The 21,585-nt window shown below is 47.4% G+C and overlaps 1 protein-coding gene across 1 annotated transcript in view; it reads right to left on the bottom strand.

The window, feature by feature from the left end:
• Window positions 1–21,585, bottom strand: part of MAP3K11 (mitogen-activated protein kinase kinase kinase 11) — a 48,724-nt gene that overhangs the window by 4,898 nt on the left and 22,241 nt on the right. The window contains exons 2-8 of the mRNA XM_077328237.1: window positions 13,202–13,382; window positions 12,087–12,235; window positions 8,990–9,165; window positions 8,264–8,504; window positions 7,806–7,919; window positions 3,125–3,251; window positions 2,509–2,600 (exon numbers count right to left, since the gene is read on the bottom strand). Coding sequence (XP_077184352.1) covers window positions 2,509–2,600; window positions 3,125–3,251; window positions 7,806–7,919; window positions 8,264–8,504; window positions 8,990–9,165; window positions 12,087–12,235; window positions 13,202–13,382 — 1,080 coding nt within the window. The remainder of the gene's footprint in view (window positions 1–2,508; window positions 2,601–3,124; window positions 3,252–7,805; window positions 7,920–8,263; window positions 8,505–8,989; window positions 9,166–12,086; window positions 12,236–13,201; window positions 13,383–21,585) is intronic.

Genomic DNA, 21,585 nt, shown 5'->3' with positions numbered 1-21,585 from the left:
GGAGACTGTACTCATTGCTCTGGGCTCCTCAGAGGAAAAGCATTCATCCCAAAGTGGCTTGCACGGGAGAACTTTGCCCTTTCTTGAGAGCCAGTTTGGTGTAGTGGTTAGGAATGTGGACTTCTAATCTGGCATGCCGGGTTCGATTCCCCACTCCCTCACATGCAGCCAGCTGGGTGACCTTGGGCTCACCACCGCACTGATAAAACTGTTCTGACCGGGCAGTGATATCAGGGCTCTCTCAGCCTCACCCACCCCACAGGGTGTCTGTTGTGGGGAGAGGAAAGGGAAGGCGACTGTAAGCCGCTTTGAGCCTCCTTCGGGTAGGGAAAAGCAGCATATAAGAACCCACTCTTCTTCTTCTTCTTCTTGATTCATAGAAGCTGTGAGTGAGTCCACTCAACAGCTGCATCTATATCTTTAACAGTCATTTGAAGCTTTGAATACTTCCAAATGAAACAACTGGTCCATGAAGGTCAGTATTATAAAACCATGGCGATTACAGACCCACTCACTTTATTGCAGCCTGCTCTTTCCCAAGTTAGGGCACACTTTGGTAGCACTCGGCTCTTTTGAATGGCAGACGCTAGGACTAAGTCTGGTCCCTTCTGCATGGGAACCAGCGCCCCCCAGTGGATGCAGACGCTCCTCTCCAGGTGGTGAAAAGAGGCAGTAACTCTTTTGGGCACAGCGAGATTTATTGCTCTCCCCTCGGCCGTATTTCAAGGAAGATATACAAAAAGACCCTACTCTAAAAGAATACATCCCTGCAATTTTGGCTTCATTGAACCCATCTTACCGGTGTTTTTCTATTGCCTGTTCTATGCTATTATTCATGGGTGGCTCATCAACCCACTTTTTCCTAAACAACATGAGACTAAGATCATTTCCCATTAGGAAGCAAAAACTCTCAAATTATTGATTTGGCTGCCAAGTTTATACAGCTGGGAATGAGGTCCCATAACTGCAGAATTAGCAGAGACATCACCCTGCCAACAAAAGTGCGTTTAGTCAAGGCTATGGTCTTCCCAGTTGCAATGTATGGCTGTGAAAGTTGGACCATAAGGAAGGACGAGCATCAAAGAATTGAGGCTTTTGAACTCTGGTGCTGGAGAAGACTCTTGCGAGTCCCTTGGACTGCAAGGCGAACAAACCGGTCAGTCCTAGAGGAGATCAACCTTGACTGCTCTTTAGAAGGCCAGATCCTGAAGATGAAACTCAAATACTTTGGCCACCTCATGAGAAGGAAGGACTCCCTGGAGAAGAGCCTAATGCTGGGAGCGATCGAGGGCAAATGAAGAAGGGGACGACAGAGAATGAGGTGGCTGGATGGAGTCACTGAAGCAGTAGGTGCAAACTTAAATGGACTCTGGGGAATGGTAGAGGACAGGAAGGCCTGGAGGATCATTGTCCATGGGGTCGCGATGGGTCAGACACGACTTCGCACATAACAACAACAACTGCAGTAGTGACAAAGAACAACTGCTTTGTCACTACTACTACTACTACTACTACTACTACTTTCTTCTTCTTTATATGTCAACAAAGGTATTCTGATTCTTTCGGCACATTTTTTCTTTTGGTCTCAACGTGGGGCATCAAAACTAAGGGAGTAGGGAGGAGGAAGAAAATATTCTCTCTCTCTCTCTCTCCTTTCTCCACATCCTGCAATGTTCCATAAGGATATCACAAAACAGCCCATTTGGACATATTTTCCTCCACTCGGCAGCCTGGAAAGAGAGTTCCGTAGAACTCAAAGGCATCATGGTCAGAAATGGGAGGGAGGGAGGGAGGGAGGGAGGGAGGGAGGGAGGGAGGGAGAGAGAGAGAGAGAGAGAGAGAGAGAGAGAGAGAGAGAGAGAGAGAGAGAGAGAGAGAGAGAGAGAGAGAGAGAGCGCGCCTTGAGCTCTGGAGCACAGCCAGAACTCAGGCAATTCTTGAACTCATGGTGGTGGAAAGTGTCATCAAGCTGCAGCAAACTTATGGCAACCTCACAGGGATTTCAAGGCCCTAGAGAAGGGGTAGTCAAACTGCGGCCCTCCAGATGTCCATGGACTACAATTCCCATGAGCCCTTGCCAGATGGAGGGCAGCAGTTTGACTACCCCTGCCCTAGAGAAGGGGTAGTCAACCTGTGGTCCTCCAGATGTTCATGGACTACAATTCCCATGAGCCCCTGCCAGGGACGAGCAAACACTGGCAGATGTTCATGGGAATTGTAGTCCATGGACATCTGGAGGACTACAGTTTGACTACCCCTGCCCTAGGGGATCCGAGGTGGTTTGCCCTTGCTTGCCTCTTTGCAGAAACCCTGGACTTCCTCAGGGGCCTCCCCATCCAAGTACTCCCCATCCCTTGCTTAGTATCTGCCCAGGTCAGGGGGCACACGTGTTCAGGAAAACCCTGAACCTGCCACTCCAGCACACCAGATTCAACTCAAAAAGCACTCCCAGGGGAACAGTAGTGCAAAGCCGCTGACAAAAGGGAGGGGCAGCGGGGAGGGGCTCACCGTTCTGACTGAGCTGGGTCTGGATCTGCGTAGGAGGATTTGGTACTTCCGGCTCCATGTACCAGGTAGTCTCCTCCAAGCGTGACCTTCTCCTGAGAACAGACGGACGGGAAAGGGTTCAGCATGCATTCGAAGACATGGCACATCACTTGCCTGCTCACACAGATGATGCAGGGAACGTCTGTCCATATACAAGTTATCTGTGTGCATCAATGCCTTTCCCCCTCCCCTTCCATCACCAAGTTTGGGGATCAGCTCTGGGGAAGCTCCACGGTGGGCATAACAGAGATCCGAAAGGTGCTCCTGGCCCTGCTCCCTCGCACCATTCAATGTTCCCCTTTGGAAGGAATGCTAGAACAAAACCCCTGCCTCAGCTCCCATTCAAAGTGAAGTCAAGATACAAAATGGGGAACTGGAAGATGGCTACCAGCCCCCCCCCCCCCCGCCACAGACACACACACACAATATGCAAACTCTCTCAAAAGTGAGAACAGGAACATGGCTGCCATTTTGGCACAGTAAATGTCCGCTGCTATAAAGGAGAGTAACTGAAAATGAGCAGGGCAGGCAAGCAGTATGTGTGTGGAGGGGGGGGCAGGGAAATTGTGCCCCCTACCTTCCGTTCTGGGTAGTGCTCTCCCACGGTTTGGGAGAATTGGGACTCTTGGTTCGGCCATTCCAGGTCTCCTCCCCTCGACGTGGTGACTGGCGGCCCCAGTTCTGATCGTTCTCGCTTGGGTCCACTGTGTGGAAAAGGAATTAAGCGCATCAAATGGCACATTTGCACAACAGGGTAAATCAGTTCAAACTCTATAAGGGCATGAAAATGGGCACCTGAAACTTTTCTATGGCATTTTTCTCTCTGCTGTGGAAAATGTATGGTGTGTGTGTGTGTGAAAGAGAGAGAGAGAGAGTGTGTGAGTGAGCGCATGTACATGTGTGTGTGTTTCTTTAAGAACCGGGAAAACTGCAGGGGAGGGAAAGGTCTCCTCCCCCGAGCACCATGCGCCCCTTTAAAAAAAGAAGCTTCAGTGGCCACATTTGGACAGCACAGGGCTCAATCTGTCATGGTTACAGAGCGTTATGGTGTAGAAGTTTCAGAACATTATGCGTGACAGCGTACATGTCCACCCATGACATCAATTTATGGTTGGCCAATCAGAAAAGTTTAACTGTTGCTTATATGGACATCATCACAGACAAAAATTGCAACCTAAGTTTGTTGAAGCGCAAACAATTCCCACGAATATAGGCTGCAATGTTTCTCAGTGATGACATGCACAGGAGCAACAGTCATGAAGATCTGCTATTTCCACGGAAATCACTTTTTTCAATCCTAGAAACAGTGAATCAGATTCCTGTGGCATAGCAACATTTCAGCTGACATCTTTCAAATGGACAACTCTTTACACCACACCGGTTGGTAAAGAAGGCCTTGGCGACGAATGGCCAGGCTGTCCCACTCCAGGTCACAGAATCACAGAATCATAGAGTTGGAAGGGGCCATACAGGCCATCTAGTCCAACCCCCTGCTCAACGCAGGATCACCCCTAAGCATCCTAAAGCATCCAAGAAAAGTGTGTATCCAACCTTTGCTTGAAGACTGCCAGTGAGGGGGAGCTCACCACCTCCTTAGGCAGCCTATTCCACTGCTGAACTACTCTGACTGTGAAAATTTTTTTCCTGATATCTAGCCTATATCGTTGTACTTGTAGTTTAAACCTATTACTGCACATCCTCTCCTCTGCAGCCAACGGAAACAGCATCCTGCCCTCCTCCAAATGACAACCTTTCAAATACTTAAAGAGGGCTATCATGTCCCCTCTCAACCTCCTTTTCTCCAGGCTGAACATTCCCAAGTCCCTCAACCTATCTTCATAGGACTTGGTCCCTGTAGGAGGTAAGCCACTCCACTGATCCACATTCTACTGCTGACCCTCTTCCCCTTTCTCCCAGCTGAACATTTCTTGACATCACAGCAGCCCAGCCTATAGCTGGGGTCCCGCTGAAATTCCTGTGTTAGCTCTCAGAAAATGTTGCAAATTCATAGAATCATAGAATAATAGAGTTGGAGGGGACCTCATGGGTCATCTAATCCAACCCCCTGCACTATGCAGGATACTCACAACCGTATCACTCTTCCACTGTCACCTGCCACCCCCTTGAATCTTCACAGAATCAGCCTCTCTGTCAGATGGCTATCCAGCCTCTGTTTAAAAATTTCCAAAGATGGAGAACCCACCACCTCCCAAGGAAGCCTGTTCCACTGAGAAACCGCTCTGTCAGGAACTTCTTCCTGATGTTTTGACAGAATTTCTTTTGAATTAATTTCATCACATTGGTTCTGGTCTGTCCTTCCGGGGCAAGAGAGAACAACTCTGCTCCATCCTCTATATGGCAGCCTTTTAAGTACTTGAAGATGGTTATCAAATCCCCTCTCAGTCATCTCCTCTCCAGGTTAAACAGACCAAGCTCCCCCAACATTTCCTCATACGTCTTGTTCTCCAAACTCCTCACCATCTTTGTTGCCCTCCTCTGGACATGCTCCAGTTTGTCTACAACAGTGGTCTCCAACCTGCGAGCCGCGGCCCGGTGCCGGGCTGCGAAAGCCATGGCGCCGGGTCGCAGCTCCCTCTCCCCGCCCCCCCGCAGTAAAAAACTTCCCAGGCCGCAAGCCTGTGGCCCGGGAAGCTTCTTACTGCGGGAGGGCGGGGAGAGGGAATCAGGGCCGGGCCGCGCCCGTGCGGGCCGCGCACGTGCATTGCGCGGGCACAGCCCGCGGGTGCGGGCCGATGAGTGGCCGTGGCCTGCGCGGACGCGGCCCGATATGTGGGTGCGGCCCACAGGTGCGGCCCGATGCGTGGGCATGGCCCGCGCGGGCACGCAGGCGCGGCCCGATGCCCTGCCGGTCCCCAGCCTAAGAAAGGTTGGGGACCACTGGTCTACAATACTCTTCAATTGGGGTGCCCAAAACTGAACGCAGGCCAAACCCAAGCAGAGTAAAGTGGTACCATCACCTCCCGTGATCTGGACATGATACTCCGTTTGATACAGCCCAAAACCCCATTTGTCTTTTTAACCATTGAGTCACACTGTTGACTCATGTTCAAATGGACTTCTGTCTTGATTCATGTAACCATTTCAAAACAGGCCTCCTTAACAGCACTATATCAAGATGAGAAAAGGAAGTGGGGCTGAGGGCAACTTCCTGTGTGTCTGAGAGCGTTCCTGGTTCCAGCTACATAAAAATGTAGGGAGAGCACTGTTGGATCAGAGCAGTGCCCAGCATCCTGCCTCATTCAGTGGCCAGAACTAAATGCAAAATACAAAACTGTGTATGGAATAGGCTATACAATAAAGTATTCTAAAGAATAGTCTCAAAATTAATTGAAAAACATCGTCAAACAATCTTCGTCCCCAGCCCGAAGGAAGCGCGCCTAGCCTCGACCAGGGCCAGGGCCTTTTCGGTCCTGGCCCCTACCTGGTGGAATGAGCTCCCGGGTGATCTGCGGGCCCTGCGGGATTTGTCAGCTTTCCGCAGGGCCTGTAAAATGGAGCTCTTCCACCAGGTCTATGGTTGAGGCTGGGGTCAGCGAATCAGGGACATCGCTCCCCCCCTAGGAGTTGGAGTGTACGCTACTCCCCTATCCTTTCCTCTTCACCTCTTTGATAATTGGGGGAGGGATTTTTAGCCATCATGTTAGTAGATTGATGTTTTAATGGGAATTTTAATGAGATTAGTTGTTGTGACCCGCCTCGAGCCTATCGGGAGAGGCGGGAAATAAATCTAATAATAATAACAACAACAACAATAAATAAACAAACAAACAAAACAAACAAAACAAACAAAACAAAACAAACAAACAAACAAATAAATGCTCCAAGTGCTTTTGTAGATAGACCATTAGAGAAGTTCCACGTGTTGGAGAACTGAAATTGAATGCTGTATATGACTTCGGTCTAGAACAGACTTTCTCAACTATTTTACCATTGAAAAACCACTGAAACATTCTTCAAGCTTCAAGAAACCCCAGAAGGGGCACAATTGTGCACAATATGGTGGGGAAGCACAGCTGTGGACACGCCCACCCAGGGGAGCAGGTTGACATGGCCATATATAGTAATATCACCCAATAAATGTTTAACTATTTTAAATAAAATATATACAATTAATTGTTGTTGTTGTTGTTGTTAGGTGCGAAATCGTGTCCGACCCATTGCGACCCCATGGACAATGACCCTCCAGGCCTCCACCATTCCCTGGAGTCTATTTAAGTTTGCACCTACTGCTTCAGTGACTCCATCCAGCCACCTCATTCTCTGTCGTCCCCTTCTGCTTTTGCCCTCGATCGTTCCCAGCATTAGGCTCTTCTGCAGGAAGTCCTTCCTTCTCATGAGGTGGCCAAAGTATTTGAGTTTCATCTTCAGGATTTGGCCTTCTAAGGAGCAAGCAGGACTCCTCTAGGATTGACCGGTTTGTTCACCTTGCAGTCCAAGGGACTCGCAAGAGTCTTCTCCAGTACCAGAGTTCAAAAGCCTCAATTCTTTGATGCTCGGCCTTTCTTATGGTCCAACTTTCGCAGCCATACATTGCAACTGGGAAGACCATAGCCTTGACTAAACGCACTTTTGTTGGAAGGGTGATGTCTCTGCTTTTTAGGATGCTGTCTAGATTTGCCATAGCTTTCCTCCCCAGGAGCAAGCGTCTTTTAATTTCTTTGCTGCAGTCCCCATCTGCAGTGATCTTGGAGCCCAGCAAAATAAAATCTGTCACTATCTCAATTTCTTCCCCTTCTATTTGCCAGGAACTGAGAGAGCCGGTTGCCATGATCTTGCCATGGACAAGTTCAATGCCATGGACAAGTTCAAAAGGCAAAACAATTAATTAATTCCCACCTATTCAGGAAGCCCGTCCAAGGCCATCAAGAAACCTCTGCATTTCATGAAACCCTGGTTGAGAAAGCCTGGTCTAGAGGAATACATTCACATATTTGAAGAAGTGGAATGAAATGAGTTCATAACCGACATACTTGTCATTGAGAAATTAGATTATCAACTTACAAACCGTATTGGAATGAGAAGATTATTTGAAGATGTACTCCAATAAATGTTGGGATTATTCTTTCGAATATTTGATTCTGCTCCCTATTCTGTACGGTTTTGTATTTTGCATTTAGTTCTGACCACGAATATTCTGTATCCTCTTTGCATCAGTGGACAACCAGTTCTTCTGGAGGGCCAACAATGGGGCAGAGACTCCACCCCAACCCCCACAGGTCCAAATAATCATCACTCACATTGAATAGCTCGGAATCGTGGGAACGTGGGGGAGCCACCAGCCCCCACCTCAAAGAAGTCCTTCCTCTTGTCCAAACCGGGGGAAGCCTGCACGGTAATGCGGTGCTTAAAATCTGAGGGGAGAGGAAAGGAAAACACATTATAGTCCAGTTGTGGCCCCTGTTCCCAAAGGGACATCAAGAAAAAAGAGGTACAAGAGAAGAATGCAGAAAAGCCTGAATTAAGACTCCTGGGGTGGAAAGAGTCCTCAAGTCCCAACTAACCCCCTAGGGTTTTCGAGAGAAGAGATTTACAGAGATGGCTTGCCACTGCCAATCTCCCTGGACATCCTTAGGAGACCTCCCATCTGAGTACTAACTAGGGCAAACCCTGCTTAGCCTCTGTGAAACAGCAATTTTCATCTTCTCCTCCCCACCACCAAACGCCCGAATGCAACTTTTCCCCACGAGGGTCGTACCGAGGGGCATGCTGATGCGTTCGCCGTCCCTCCCTTTCAGCTTGTTCCTCTTGAAGGTCCCCTTCCGCTTCTTCACGTGCGGCCGTTCCCGGTTCATCTGCTGGATGAGGAGGCTCAGCTCGCGCTCGAAAACCTCCAGCTCCCACTGGGCCAACTCGTGCTCTCGCTGGCGCAGAAACTCTTCCTGCGACTTCTGCTTCAGGGCTGCCTGCCTCAGCTCCTCCTCGCGGCTCAGCAGCTCCTGGGGGGGACAGGGGGAGGGGGAACGTGAGGACCGGGGCAACGAGAGAGGAAGCTGGGCTCTGGGAACCTAGAGGGAGGGGCACTTTGCTTCTGGAAGGAGAGGTAATGGGCCCGGGGACCCCACCTGCTGACCTGGAAGCTCTTAGCCTTTTCCCTCTCAACTTCCTGTCTGTCTAGCACTCCCACACAACTCCTCCTGCCTGCATGTTCCATGAGAGATTTTAGCCCCTGATCTTCTGCTTTCCACGACTGAAAGCTGCATAGTCTATCGGCACTGTATGGTTGGCACTGTCACCCTGAACGGTTCCAATGCTTGCGAATATTCCATGACATGCAGTCGCTGTGGGGGGAGGTGGGAAGCAAGGGACTCAGTGACACAGACTATATATTTTTTTAAATCCTGTGATATTTATCCAAAATATGTAAGGATATTCCAGCACTGGAAGTGCTAGGAGGTTGGATACTGTTCTCTCTTTCCCTCACCTTCTCCTTGGCACGCAGCTCATCAAACATGTTCTGGATCTCAACTTTCCAGTCGTCTTGCATAGAGTGGAAGGACTCCTGAGGCAGGTCGTGGAGAACTTGCGCCTCCAGCACCGTCAACTGCGACAGGATGGCTGCAAAGCTAGGGCGGCGATGGGGGTCCTGTTCCCAGCACTCTGGGAAGGAGGAGAAACAGGGTGCAAAGGGGTGTCAGTGTCCGGGGGTGGAACCACCAGGTTCTCCTCTCTATCTCTTTCCTCCTTTGGCAACATGAGAATCTGTCTGGTTTGCAGCTATACATTTGATACCCAGAGGATGTTGGACACTGCACAGAACACAAATATGATATTTCTGCCAGACACCTTAAAGCCACACGAGACAGAGGAGAGAGACTCTTATTCTCCTGGGCTTACACCTCCCACAATTTCTTTTCATTTTACTCTCTTATTCATAGTAGGATGTTTTTGTTGCCTGAGGACATCCTATCCTTCCCTAACCCACCCTTCCTCTAAGGAGCTCAAGACAGTGCACATGTTTCTCCCTCACCCGTTTTCTCCTCACAACAACCCTGGGAGGTAGAACGAGAACAAGCAATTTGCACATTTAAACCTGGGCCTCCCAGGTCCTAGTCTGATTCTGTAACCACTAAACAACTCAGATTTTAACTCCTGAAAAATTCACATCTGAATTCATACCTTATGGATTTTAGGCGCACTGGAATTCAGACATGTGTCTCTCAAATTAGGATTCTCACAAGAGGACAGCCCTTTTGGGATGATTTTTGTTCAACTATGTGTTGAACTGCGTGAAGGAGTCTCCAAGAGGCTTACAACTGCCTTCCCTTACACTCCCCACAACAGACACCTTGTGAGGTGGGTGAGGCTGAGAGAGCCCTGGTATTACTGAAGCAGAAGAGTTGGTTCTTATAGGCCGCTTTTCTCTACCAGAAAGAGTCTCAAAGAGGCTTACAATCACTTTCTCTTCCTCTCCACACAACAGACACCCTGTGAGGGAGGTAGGGCTGAGAGAGCTTCTGACAGCTCTGTGAGAATGGCCCTGAGAGGACTGTAACTAGCCCAAGGTCACCCAGCTGGCTGCATGTGAAGGAGCAGGGAACCAAACCTGGTTCTCCAGATTATAGGCCACCACTCTGAACCACTACACCAAACTGGGTCTACAGGATAAAGTGTACAGGGTGAAGTGGTACATGTGATCACCATTTTGCCTGAAAGATGTGACAGGTGGATTTTCAGCCACAGTAAATATGTGCCAGGAAAACCTGGGAAAATTCTGACATGGGTGTTCTGAGGCTCAGAAAATGTATATCAGAATGCTCCTAGGCTCTGGCACGCATATACCAAGGCTGAAAATCCACCTGACATACCTTTTCAGGCAAAATGGTGATTATGCATACACAAAGGGTTATGTGCAGGTGTTCCCAAAATGAGCAATTGGTGGCCTTCCAGTTTATGTGTCTGTAAGGCTGCAAAGGGCTTTTATGACAACTGTCTTAAGCATGGTATGATCCTGAAGGGGGGGTGCCACGCTACAGAGGATGCTGAGCAACAGCTAGAGTTATGGGGGCTTGGGTGGGGCTATGGAAAAGGTACAAACACCTCCCTTGACTCAGGAAAGCCCATTGTGCTTGCACCTGAGGAGACAGTGGCATGGGATCAGGGCACCATAAATCCCAAGAAAATTCTCCCTGTGCAAATCAGGGCAGCCCTGCCTAATGAAGTCTGTATTGGCAAATAATACATATTTGGTATGTCTGTTTAAATGGAGAGGGGTGCAGAAGTGCCAGCAGATCCTGCCCAGTGAGGTCCAGAGTATCAGCATGAGAATCCTTCTTGAAAGTACAACCTTCCCAGCTTTTTGGGGAAAAGGGATTTGGACCATCTTCTCAGACTGTCACCAGGGAAAGGGAGCATTAAAGTGAAAACTAGGATCCGAGAGTCCCAGGTTCAAATCCTCACTCTGCCGTGAAGCTTGCAGGGTGACCTTCACTCTCTTTCAGACTATTTTATCACCAAGAGTTGTCCTGAAAGTAAAGTGGAGGAGGGGAAAATATGTAGGCCATCCTGAGTTCCTCGGAGGAAGGCTGAGATAAAAATGTACAAAATAATAAGGATAAGCAGCAGCGTTTCAGCAGTAAGAGAAAGGCAACCTGTACGTGCTCAGAGGCACCATGGCCATATCTCAGAAGGGCTGGTTCAAAATGCGTGTAGTTAAGAAGAGGGGTAGGTCAAGGACTGAAAAGCCAGCCCACCCCTTCAGGACTTCTGAAGAACTAGTGTGGTGTAGTGATTGAAGTGTCAGACCAGGATCTGTGAGATCCAGGTTCAAATCCTGCTTTGTCATGAAAACTTACTGGGTGGCATGAGACCAGACACACTCCCAGCCTAACCTACCTCACAGGGTTGTTGTAAGGATAAAATGGAGGATTGGTGGTCAAGGTAAGCTGCTTTGGGTCCCTCCACTGAGGACCCAAAAAGTAAACAAATGCATAAAAACACCCTTCCAATGCTATTATTTTAACAATAGGACATTCTGTACGACATTAATCCAAAGTACAATAAAATCAGAGTCCAGTAGCACTTTTGAGACCAACAAAGATTTATTCAGGGCGTGAGCTTTCGAGTACAAGCACTCTGCCTTTTTGTAACAGAATTGATTTTTGCTATATATTCCCTGTCATGTAAGGAGTTCACAGTCTGAGGAAGAGTGCTTGCACTCGAAAGCTCACGCCTGAATAAATCTTTGTTGGTCTTAAAGGTGCTACTGGACTCTGAGTTTATTGTGCTACTTCAGACCAACACGGCTACCCATTTGAATTAATCCATAGGATTAACGTAAATCAAAAGACACTTAACAGCACTTAATACACATAATAAAAAAATATTTTTAGTTGACTCAGAGACCTATTTGAGGAGGCTGGAGAGAGAGAACACTAAAGTTGGGAGAGCAGCATTGACATGTTTAAAGAAACAGGACTTGTGGGTTCCTCAATACAGTCACACAAGAGGCCATTTGTCACCCTAGGGAACTCTGTTCTCAGCCCGGTTCCAATTCCAACCTCCCTTCCTGGTCCTCTTACCTGCCATGAGGCGTGCAAAGGGTTCTGGACAGGTGGATGGAATAGGCAGCGTCAGCTTGTTGACAGCCACACCGTAAGCCACAGCAAGCCCATCTATGCCTCGATACGGGACTTCCCCTGTAAGAAGCTCCCAAAGAAGGACTCCGTAACTAGAAGGAAAAAGGAACACAGGAGAAGTCGTGAAATTCCAGCACACCAGCAGGAAGTGACTGGAACTCTGTCTCTGTACTCAATGGGACCCCCACCCTCATTCAGGCCAAAATCAAGGCCCTCCAACGTTTCTTATTTTGTGAAATACCCATTATCAATAATGCAAATCTTTCTGGCCACTTCAGTTGAAAAGGATCCTGGGCCTATTTAGTTTGTGGTTCACAGTTTCTAGGGAATAAAAATTGTACTTGGGAATTAAAATCCATTTCCTTTCTACACACGGTCAACGAAGGGGCTCCAACCTTTCCCAATCTGTGGACACCATTAGAATTCTGCCACAGGAGGGAGTGGTGGCTGCCACAGGAGGGAGACCTCAACCACAAAACGGCCACCACAGGAGGCATAACCAACCACACAGGAGGCTCAAGTGCTACGGAGAAGAAAGGCAATTTAAAAAATACACTGGGAAAGAGGGGAGAGAGATGATAAAACCAACTCTGGTGGCAACTGCTGATGAAACAAAGCCAATCAGACCCCCAGTGGCCAATCAGGATCCCTCTTGGGCCTAAAAACAGTTGGTGGGCACCCAAGAATATGGGTATCACTTTGGGGGGCCCTGTTGTTGACAATGACTGAGATCAAGACTGAAGGGATATCCCGAAGTTCCTTATTCTGTGAAATCAGCGATGCAAATTTGGGGGGTCTCAGCAGGCACGCCCCATACAAACACATACCCTGTCTCTCATGAAAGTTTTGCTCTTTCTTTAATTTACTCACTGAAGAATTCTGAGAGTCCTGAGAGCTTTGCATTATGAACAGCAGTGGGAAGAGGGAGGAAGTCTCAGACACTCCTGTGGGGACTTGAGGCTTTCACGTGTGTCGTGGGACCCTGCCTTTCTCTGCCCTCTTGGCATTCTGTGGTTCTAAAGCAGGAGTCCATGCCTGGATCAGGGCTTCGCTCTCACCTCCAAATGTCGCTGCCTCGGGAGAAAGTGGAGCTTTTGATGACTTCTGGTGCCATCCAGGCGTAGGTGCCCGCTGTGCTCATCTTGGTGGTCTTGTGCCATTCACGGGCCAGCCCAAAATCTGTAATCTTCAAGGTCTTCCCGCTCACATCTCCGTCATCCACACATTCAGCCAGCAGGACTAGAAGAGAGGAAGAGACAGAGATTTGGGGCGTAATGAATGGGATTTGAGCAGAGAGGAGCTTGCAGGTCCAAGAAAGAACAACCTGAGATTTTCACAACCATTTTACTGAGTCTTTGTTCCTTCGCCCTTAACAAGCCAAGACTCTCAAGCCAAGGGGTGAGAGAGCTCCTGTTTAGCTACAGGGCTGCCCTCATGTATTAGTGTTAAGCCACGATTCCTTCATCATGTTGTGCACAAGGAGAAGAGGAGAAAAATCAGGGATGCTAACCAGGGTTTCTGGACATATTCATTTAACTGTTGTTCAGCTGAGTGTCTGAATGTAACTGATCACTCTTTAGTTCCTGAAAACAGCCAAGTAGGGAGAAAATCACTCCTGCAAAGCAGGACTATTTCCACATGGAGGTTTTGCTTTCATTTGGCATTCAAATTGGAGTCAGGGTTTATTGTTTTTTTTTGGGGGGGGGGCATCCACACAGTGTCAGTCCCTAATTATCCATTTTCTGTGTTTTCTCCTGCTTTACATTGATCTCTCTCACATATGAGACAGTTCTCTGTGCAGCTCTTGCTGTTGCAAACGGAGAGGCAGTCACTGATGCAATAGAACATCCACATGGAAGTTTTTCCTGGACTTTCCTTGCCTCAGCCTCCCCCGTGGCTGTAAATTCCCCTTCCCACTGTCAGTGGTCTTTAAAAAATCACTTATAGCTAAAGTGCTACAGCATTCACGTGATATTACCCCCAATACTATTTCAGTCTATTGCAATGGTACTTATTCTGGCTTTCGCATTTAAAAACAAAAAAGTATTTATTTAATTTTTGTTTGATTTCTCTGCCACCATTCTCGACAATATCCATCTTGTGGTGGTTTACAAAATAATCAATAAAATCACAATCCAACCCATAAAACTCCATGGCCCTTTTCACCATAAAGTCATAGGGAGAAATGAGCAGCCACTACCTTCCCTCTTATAACTCTGTAAAGAAAAGTGCGAGAGATTTACCATATACACTCAAGTATAAACCGACTTTTTCAGCACATTTTCAATGCTGAAAAAGCCCCCCTAGGCTTATACACGAGTGAAGGTCCCACTTACCTGGTATTGTAGATATATTATTTTTGTTGACCCTCTTTTCTACTTACAGAGCTATACTGTTTTTCTTTGAAATAAATATTCAAAAACATTTAACCTACTGATGCCTCAATTAATGTAATTTTATTGGTATCTATTGTTATTTTTTAAATTTATCAGTAGCTGCTGCATTTCCCACCCAAGGCTTATACTCGAGTCAATAAGTTCCCCCAGGTTTTTTGTGGTGAAATTAGGTGCCTTGGCTAAAATTCAGGTCGGCTTATGCTCGAGTATATACGGGTACTTAAAAAATGAAAGAAAATATATTGATCCTCAACAAGGGCCAGAGCTTTTTCTGTCCTGGCTCCCAATTAGTGGAACAAGCTCCGTGAAGAGATCAGGGCCCTGCCTGAACTACAATTCATCAGGGCCTGCAAAATGGAGCTCCTCCACCAGGCCTGAGACTGACCAACCCAATAACATCTACAGGTCCCCCTCACACACCTCCTCCATGGCCTACACCTGTCTGACCTCTCTGGGGGTTTATCTAAGTTGTTGTTCACGTTATAATATTTTTGACTTAACTCACTGATATTATGTTAATTTAAACCACTGTTGGGTTATTGTTGATGTTATTTTGACTATATTTTATGCTTAGGTCGTTCCATATAATACCCACAACATTGTACATAAACCGCCCTGAACCGTAAGGGAGGGCAGTATAAAAATTCTAATAAACAAACAAACCAGTAAATGTTTGCAACAGATCATTATAGTGATCTAAATATGACCAGTTTTTTAAAGTTTTGGGGGGAAACCCTCCTAGTAGGTAGGCGGTAGCCTAAGAATATAAGGTGAGCCTTGCTGGATTAGTCCAGTGATCTATCTAATTAGCTATCCTGTTTAACAGGGTGGCCAACTTGTCACTCTCGAGAAGCAGACCTGATTTTTTATACCCTGCCTTTCACTACCAGAAGGAGTCTCAAAGCGGCTTACATATCACCTTCCCTTCCTCTCCCCTCAACAGATACCCTTGTGAGGGAGGTGGGGCTGAGAAAGCTCTTAGAGAACTGTGACTAGCCCAAGGTCACCCAGCTGGCTACATGTGGAGGAGGCATGGGGAATCAAACTCAGTACTCCAGATTAGAGGACGCCACTCTCAACCAATACACCAAGCTGGCTCTAGAAGCCCAATGCTCAAGGCACTGAGGCCAAGGCCTTCCTGAGGCTGCCTCCTAGCAGTAGCATTCAGAGGTTTGCTCACTGTAGTCACCACCAGTAGTAGCCACTGCCGACTGAGGTAAAGAAAAGGCTGCTGCTGTGGATAACACTTCTAAAGATGCCCATCTTCCTGCTGTGACAAATGATCTCACACCCAATTTAGGGATCTGCACCAATCAGAACTTTCCTCCTTAGTTTTGACAGTTGCAAGATCTCCAAGATACACTCTCTGAGAGAGACTTATCGCTTATCACCCAATGAGACATTGGGATTTGGCTATCTGATCTTTTGCCAAAGCAAACAGATAACTTATTTTGAGTTGTTGGTTTAAAATAAAGCACAGCTCTTTTTCTCAGCGAAGAACCTGACAAGTAAATACAAGTGCTAATTAATCTCACTTGCACAGAAAAAAAAGCATGCAGTAAAAACCAGACCTCCTAACATTTCACAGATTTAATTAAGCATACAAAGGTAAACAGGTTTAGCGGACTGGCTGAATACTATGTCAAGTTTTGAAGCCCAGGTATCTCACCTAAGATCTTTCCTGACTCAAAACCCCTGCAGAGAGCCTGATTAACCTCTTGTTGTTTTGCTGTCAAATCACAGCTGACTTCTGGTGACCCGGTAGGGCAGGGGTGGTCAAACGGTGGCCCTCCAAATGTCCATGGACTACAATTCCCATGAGCCCCTGCCAGCGAATGCTGGCAGGGGCTCATGGGAATTGTAGTCCATGGACATCTGGAGGGCCACCGTTTGACCACCCCTGTGGTAGGGTTTTCAAAGCCAGAGACTTTCATAGGTGGTTTGCCACTGCTTGCCTCCATGTCATGACTCTAGTATTCATTGGAGGTCTAGCCAAATGTTAGCCAGGGTCTTCCCTACTTGGCTTCTGAGATCTGACAAGATAAAGCTAGTCTGAGCACGACACTTTTTATAAAGAAGGTGACAGGGACACCAATAAATCTTTCCACCTTTAACACAACACTGTTCTCTAATTAAAATCATCAGTCCCCAAGCTGACTCTACAGATAAGCAACGGGTACAGCGAGATATAACTCTAATTAAATTCCCAATGTAAAGTTATAAGGCTAAAACTGGCGTCTGTTCACACATTAAACCCAACCACCTACTGTTCTTTCAGCCACGCTAATGAACTGTACTTTTCCTGACAAGCTGGCTGAACGCTAAAGAGCTACGTGAGAATACACAGATAAACAAGAATGCCCATGATTCAGATCATGAATACGCAACACTGTTAAACACTGTGTCGAAAGGCTGCACAATTTTCATACCGATTGCACCAAACCAGGTTTAGTTAGGATTGCAGGAAAATTGGGGGAAATGTGGAAACAGAATGAACAGAGGATGATGGGGCGGCTTCAGAAAACATCACAGAAGCAAGGAATTCAAGGCAGAAGAAATATCTACTAGACCAGGGGTCCCCAACGGTGAGGCCAGCGGGCCACATGCAACCCCCGACCTCTTTCTGTGTAGCCCTCCAACCTGCTTGTCTGCTGCTGTCACCCTCAGGGCATTTCCCCTCAGATCCATACTGTTCTTCCTGCCTCAAGGGGCACCATCTACTGCTGTTCATCCTGTTCCTTTCTTGCAAAAAAAGACAATAGCCACATTGTTTGTTTGTCTCCATAGTTCCTTCTGTCAGCCCCTCCTCCACAGTAGCATTTTGGCCATTATAGGTGTTTTGCTAGAGAACAAAGCTCAGGCACCCATGCCACTCAGCTTTTTAACCCCCCCCCCTCCATGAATTACCATGTTGAAGATATGTATGTATATAAGGAAGGTAAAGTCGCTGTGTGAATGGGTTCAGGAGATGTCAAGTCTGCTTTTGCAAAAGAAAATCGGGAAAAATACAATAAAAGGCCTGGTATTTTTGCAAAAAAAGGATACAAAATGTTTTGCATACTGAACATCAAACAAGTGGCTTCCAAAGTTACTGGTGAGGTTGCTGCTGTAAGCAGAAACATTCTTCCTTCCACATCAAGAGCTGGTTGCTCTGACTTCTGGCCTTGCTTGATTCTGCCTCCCCTCCCTTCCTCGCTCCAGCTAGGAGTCTGCTTATACATCTGTGATTGCAGAAGCCGGTGAGTGGTCCCTTGAGTACTCTTATGGCATTCCCCTTCTCATATCTTCCTCCGGTCAAGTTCCCCTCCCTTTGGCTGCCATTTTACTTCTCATGATTGAGGCTTGGCTGCGAGTAGTGATGTGTATGTGCATCCTGCATATAGTTTGAAACCCGCTTGATGACATATACTCTGTTCCAGGTGGAAGGCTGCCCTCACTCACTCTTTCTGTCTACATGCCCTTTTTTGGAGAGCCCGCAATTTTTAATGTATTAAAATTAAAACATATTATCAGATGTATATTTAAACTTCAAGGGACGGTGAAGAAATATTTATTTAAGAAATAAATCTCATACTATTCAATATACTTAGGACTGCAACTTTTCCATCTGGTAGGCCAGATTCACAATCCATATTTTAAAAATTGTTCCTAGCCTGTATATATAGCCCAATGCTTCTGAGAACTGTAGAACTGGGAACTGGGTGGGCAGGGGTCTCTTCTCTTCTTTGCCACGGTCAGATTGAAAATCCCCAGCTAATAGCAGCTAGAGTGGATTTAATAGGAAAGGGAGGAGTTAGATCATAGAATCTTTACACCGCCCGTGGCGCCGCGGGCGCCACGGACTAAATAAAACAGTAAGCCCTTGGAAGGCGGGCTGTGTCCGGGATGAGGAAGGGTGCCGATTGGCCCCTTCCTCATGACAGACTATCGGAGGGACCAATCGGCAGGCGCTTCGCGCCTGCCGATTGGTCCCTCCGATTCCTTGCCGGAGCAACTGCGAGCCGCGCGTAGCGCAGCTCGCAGTTGCTCCAAGCCAGCCGGCCTCTAAGAACCTCTAAGAACCTCTAAGAACCTCTAAGCTCTAAACCTCTAACCTCTAAGCCCGCGAGCCGCGCCCGCAGATCGGGCCGCGCCCGCGGATCGGGCCGCGCCCGCCGGCCGCGCCCGCGGGTCGGGCCGCGCCCGCCGGCCGCGCCCGCGGATCGGGCCACGCCCGCCGGCCGCGCCCACGGGCCGCGCCCGCCGCCGCCCAGGGAGCCCCCGGCCTCTAAAAACGCATCGCCGGCACACGAAGATGGCCGCCGGCAAGAAGACCGCGCCAGGGAGCCGCCCGCCGAAGGAGCTGCCCGCCGAGAAGAAGCCACCCAAGGAGCTGCCCGCCGCGAAGGAGCTGCCCGACGTCGCTACAGCCCTCTCACCGGTAAGCTACCTTTCCTCACCCTGCCCTCGCCAGTCCCTCGCTCTCCACCCCCCTGCTAGGGCCCATTGTATTTGGAATACAATGGGCTCTTTTACTAGTCATAGAATAATAGAGTTAGAAGGGACCTCATTGGTCATCTAGTCCAGTGGTCCCCAACCTTTCCGAGGCTGGGGACCGGCAGGGCATCGGGCCACGCCCGCGCGGGCCACGCCCGCGGATCGGGCCGCGCCCGCGAGCCGCGCCCACGCCGCGCCCGGCCCTGATTCCCTCTCCCCGCCTCCCGCAGTAAGTAGCTTCCCGGGCCGCAAGCTTGCGGCCTGGGAAGTTTTTTACTGCGGGGGGGGGGCGGGGAGAGGGAGCCGCGGCCCGGTACCGGGCCTTCGCGGCCCGGCACCGGGCCGCGGCCCGCAGGTTGGGGACCACTGATCTAGTCCATACCCCTGCACTAAGCAGGACACTCACAACCCCGCTGCTCATCCTGTAACCTGCTATCCCCTTGAACCTTCACAGAATCAGCCTGTCAGATGGCTATCCAGCCTCTGCTTAAAAATTTCCAAAGATGGAGAACCGACCACCTCCCGCGGATGCCTGATGAGAAGATAAGAGCTATGACATTATAGACACTGCTCAACTAATTTTTTTTATCAAGGGGATAGATTTGAACTTTAGAATTACAGAAGAGTGGTGTGCACTGTAGAGGTATCACAACTGCAGAAAACATATTCTTTAAGGTGTGTCAGTAGAAAATCTTGGTCTGAGTTGGGATAAATTGAAAAGCATCACAACTGATGGTGCAAGAAATATGGTGGGAAGTAAAACTGGTGTAGTTGCAAAAATCAATGAAGAGATATTAAAATTAAATGGTATGCTTCCCATACAATTTCACTGCATCATCCATCAACAAGCCTTGTGTAGTAAGATTCCTCAATGGGAAAATGTGATGCATATTGTTGTATCCAGCATTAATTACATCAGGCATCATGACCTTGGTCATTGTCAGTTTCAAAATTTTCTCTCAGAGATAGACAAAGAATATGGGGATGTATTGTACCATGCAGAATTCAGGTAGCTTAGGGGAAGCAAAGTCCTCAAACATTTTTTCAGTCTTCATCATGAAACTGATGGCTGTCTTAAGGAGAAAAGAAAAGGTCAAAAAGCTCTATCTGACTCTGAATGGATTTTTGATTTGGCTTTCTTACCAAATATCACAGAGCATCTGAACACACTGAATCTAAGGTTGTAGGGGAACAGAAAGCTGATGTGTGACATGTATACAGAATTGAAAGCTTTTGAAGAAAAACTAAACATTTTTGTGAAGCAAATTAGTGAAGGTAACTTTTCCAACTTCTCATGCTGCAATGGACTAAAATTTGTGACAGATGGGAATTTACAATTCAATGCTGAAGGACATATCAAAGCACTGAACCTATTGCAGGTGGAATATCAGAACAGATTCATTGATTGCCAAAAGCTTGGAAAGGAAATTAGAATGTTTCAGAATTCATTTGAAATAGTATCAGAAGATGCAAGCAACTTTTTTCAGATGGAACAAATTGATTTGCAAGCCAGTGATCATCTCAGAGACATTTACAAAAAAAATAGTCTGTTAGATTTCTATTCTGGTCTACCTGATATATTTATCAACCTAAAGAAATTTCCTGCAGGAATGGTCACAGTCTTTGGCATCACATAAAGCAGTGAACAAACCTTTTCTAAGATTAAAATCATGAAATCGAAGTGCAGGTCAAGGCTTACAGATGAACATTTACATGATATTTTAAGATTGTCTGTCACAAACCTTGACTTGGACATCAATGCCTTGGCTAACAGAAAACAGCCACAACAAATCAAACTGACTAGGTAAGCATGTTTAGCTAAATAAAAGGATTCCACAGTAAAATATTGTTCCAAAATGGATTGCATTAAAGTTAACATTTCTTCATTCTTTGAATGTTTACTTTTGATCTAAATAAGTAGGATAGTAATTTTGTTACATTTTGGTTTAAGATGTGGCCCTCTTTAGGCACTGGGCACATTAATGGTTGGGGACCCCTACGTGATTTGGTGCGCTGTTTAGATTAGAAGTTCTGAATTGTTTTTTATGATCCTGCCCACATTGACACCATTTTCCTTGCCTAAGCCCATCGTCAGAGAGCTCTTTTTGAAAAACTGACCAGTAGATCACTATAGTATTATAATGAACTCGTGCCATGACCCACTAGTACTTCTGAATGTCTAGCAATTCTTTAGTCTCTTTCAATGCAAAGATGAAGGATAAAAAAATTCCTCTGCAACAAAATCAGCAAGAGCCTTTTTGTTAAGTGAAACCTAGACTTGGTAAATGGTAGGAAATGTAGAGACACAGCTTGGTTCAGTGGTTAGGAGTGCAGACTTCTAATCTGGTGAGCCAGATTTGATTCCCTGCTCCTCTTCCACAGCACTGATATAAAGCTGTTCTGACCGAGCAGTAATATCAGGGCTCTCTCAGCCTCACCTACCTCATAGGGAGAGGAAAGGTAAGGCAATTGTGAGCCGCTCTAAGACTCGCAGTTGCCATAAGATTCGCAGTTGCCATAGATTCGCAGTTGCCATAAGCCAAGAGTGACTTAACACCAGTGTGAGTGGA

Source organism: Paroedura picta, chromosome 1 (assembly GCF_049243985.1).
Source record: "Paroedura picta isolate Pp20150507F chromosome 1, Ppicta_v3.0, whole genome shotgun sequence".
In the NCBI taxonomy this organism is placed as follows: domain Eukaryota; kingdom Metazoa; phylum Chordata; class Lepidosauria; order Squamata; family Gekkonidae; genus Paroedura; species Paroedura picta.
Note: the sequence above shows the minus strand (reverse complement) of the source record. Positions and strands in the feature narration are given on the sequence as shown.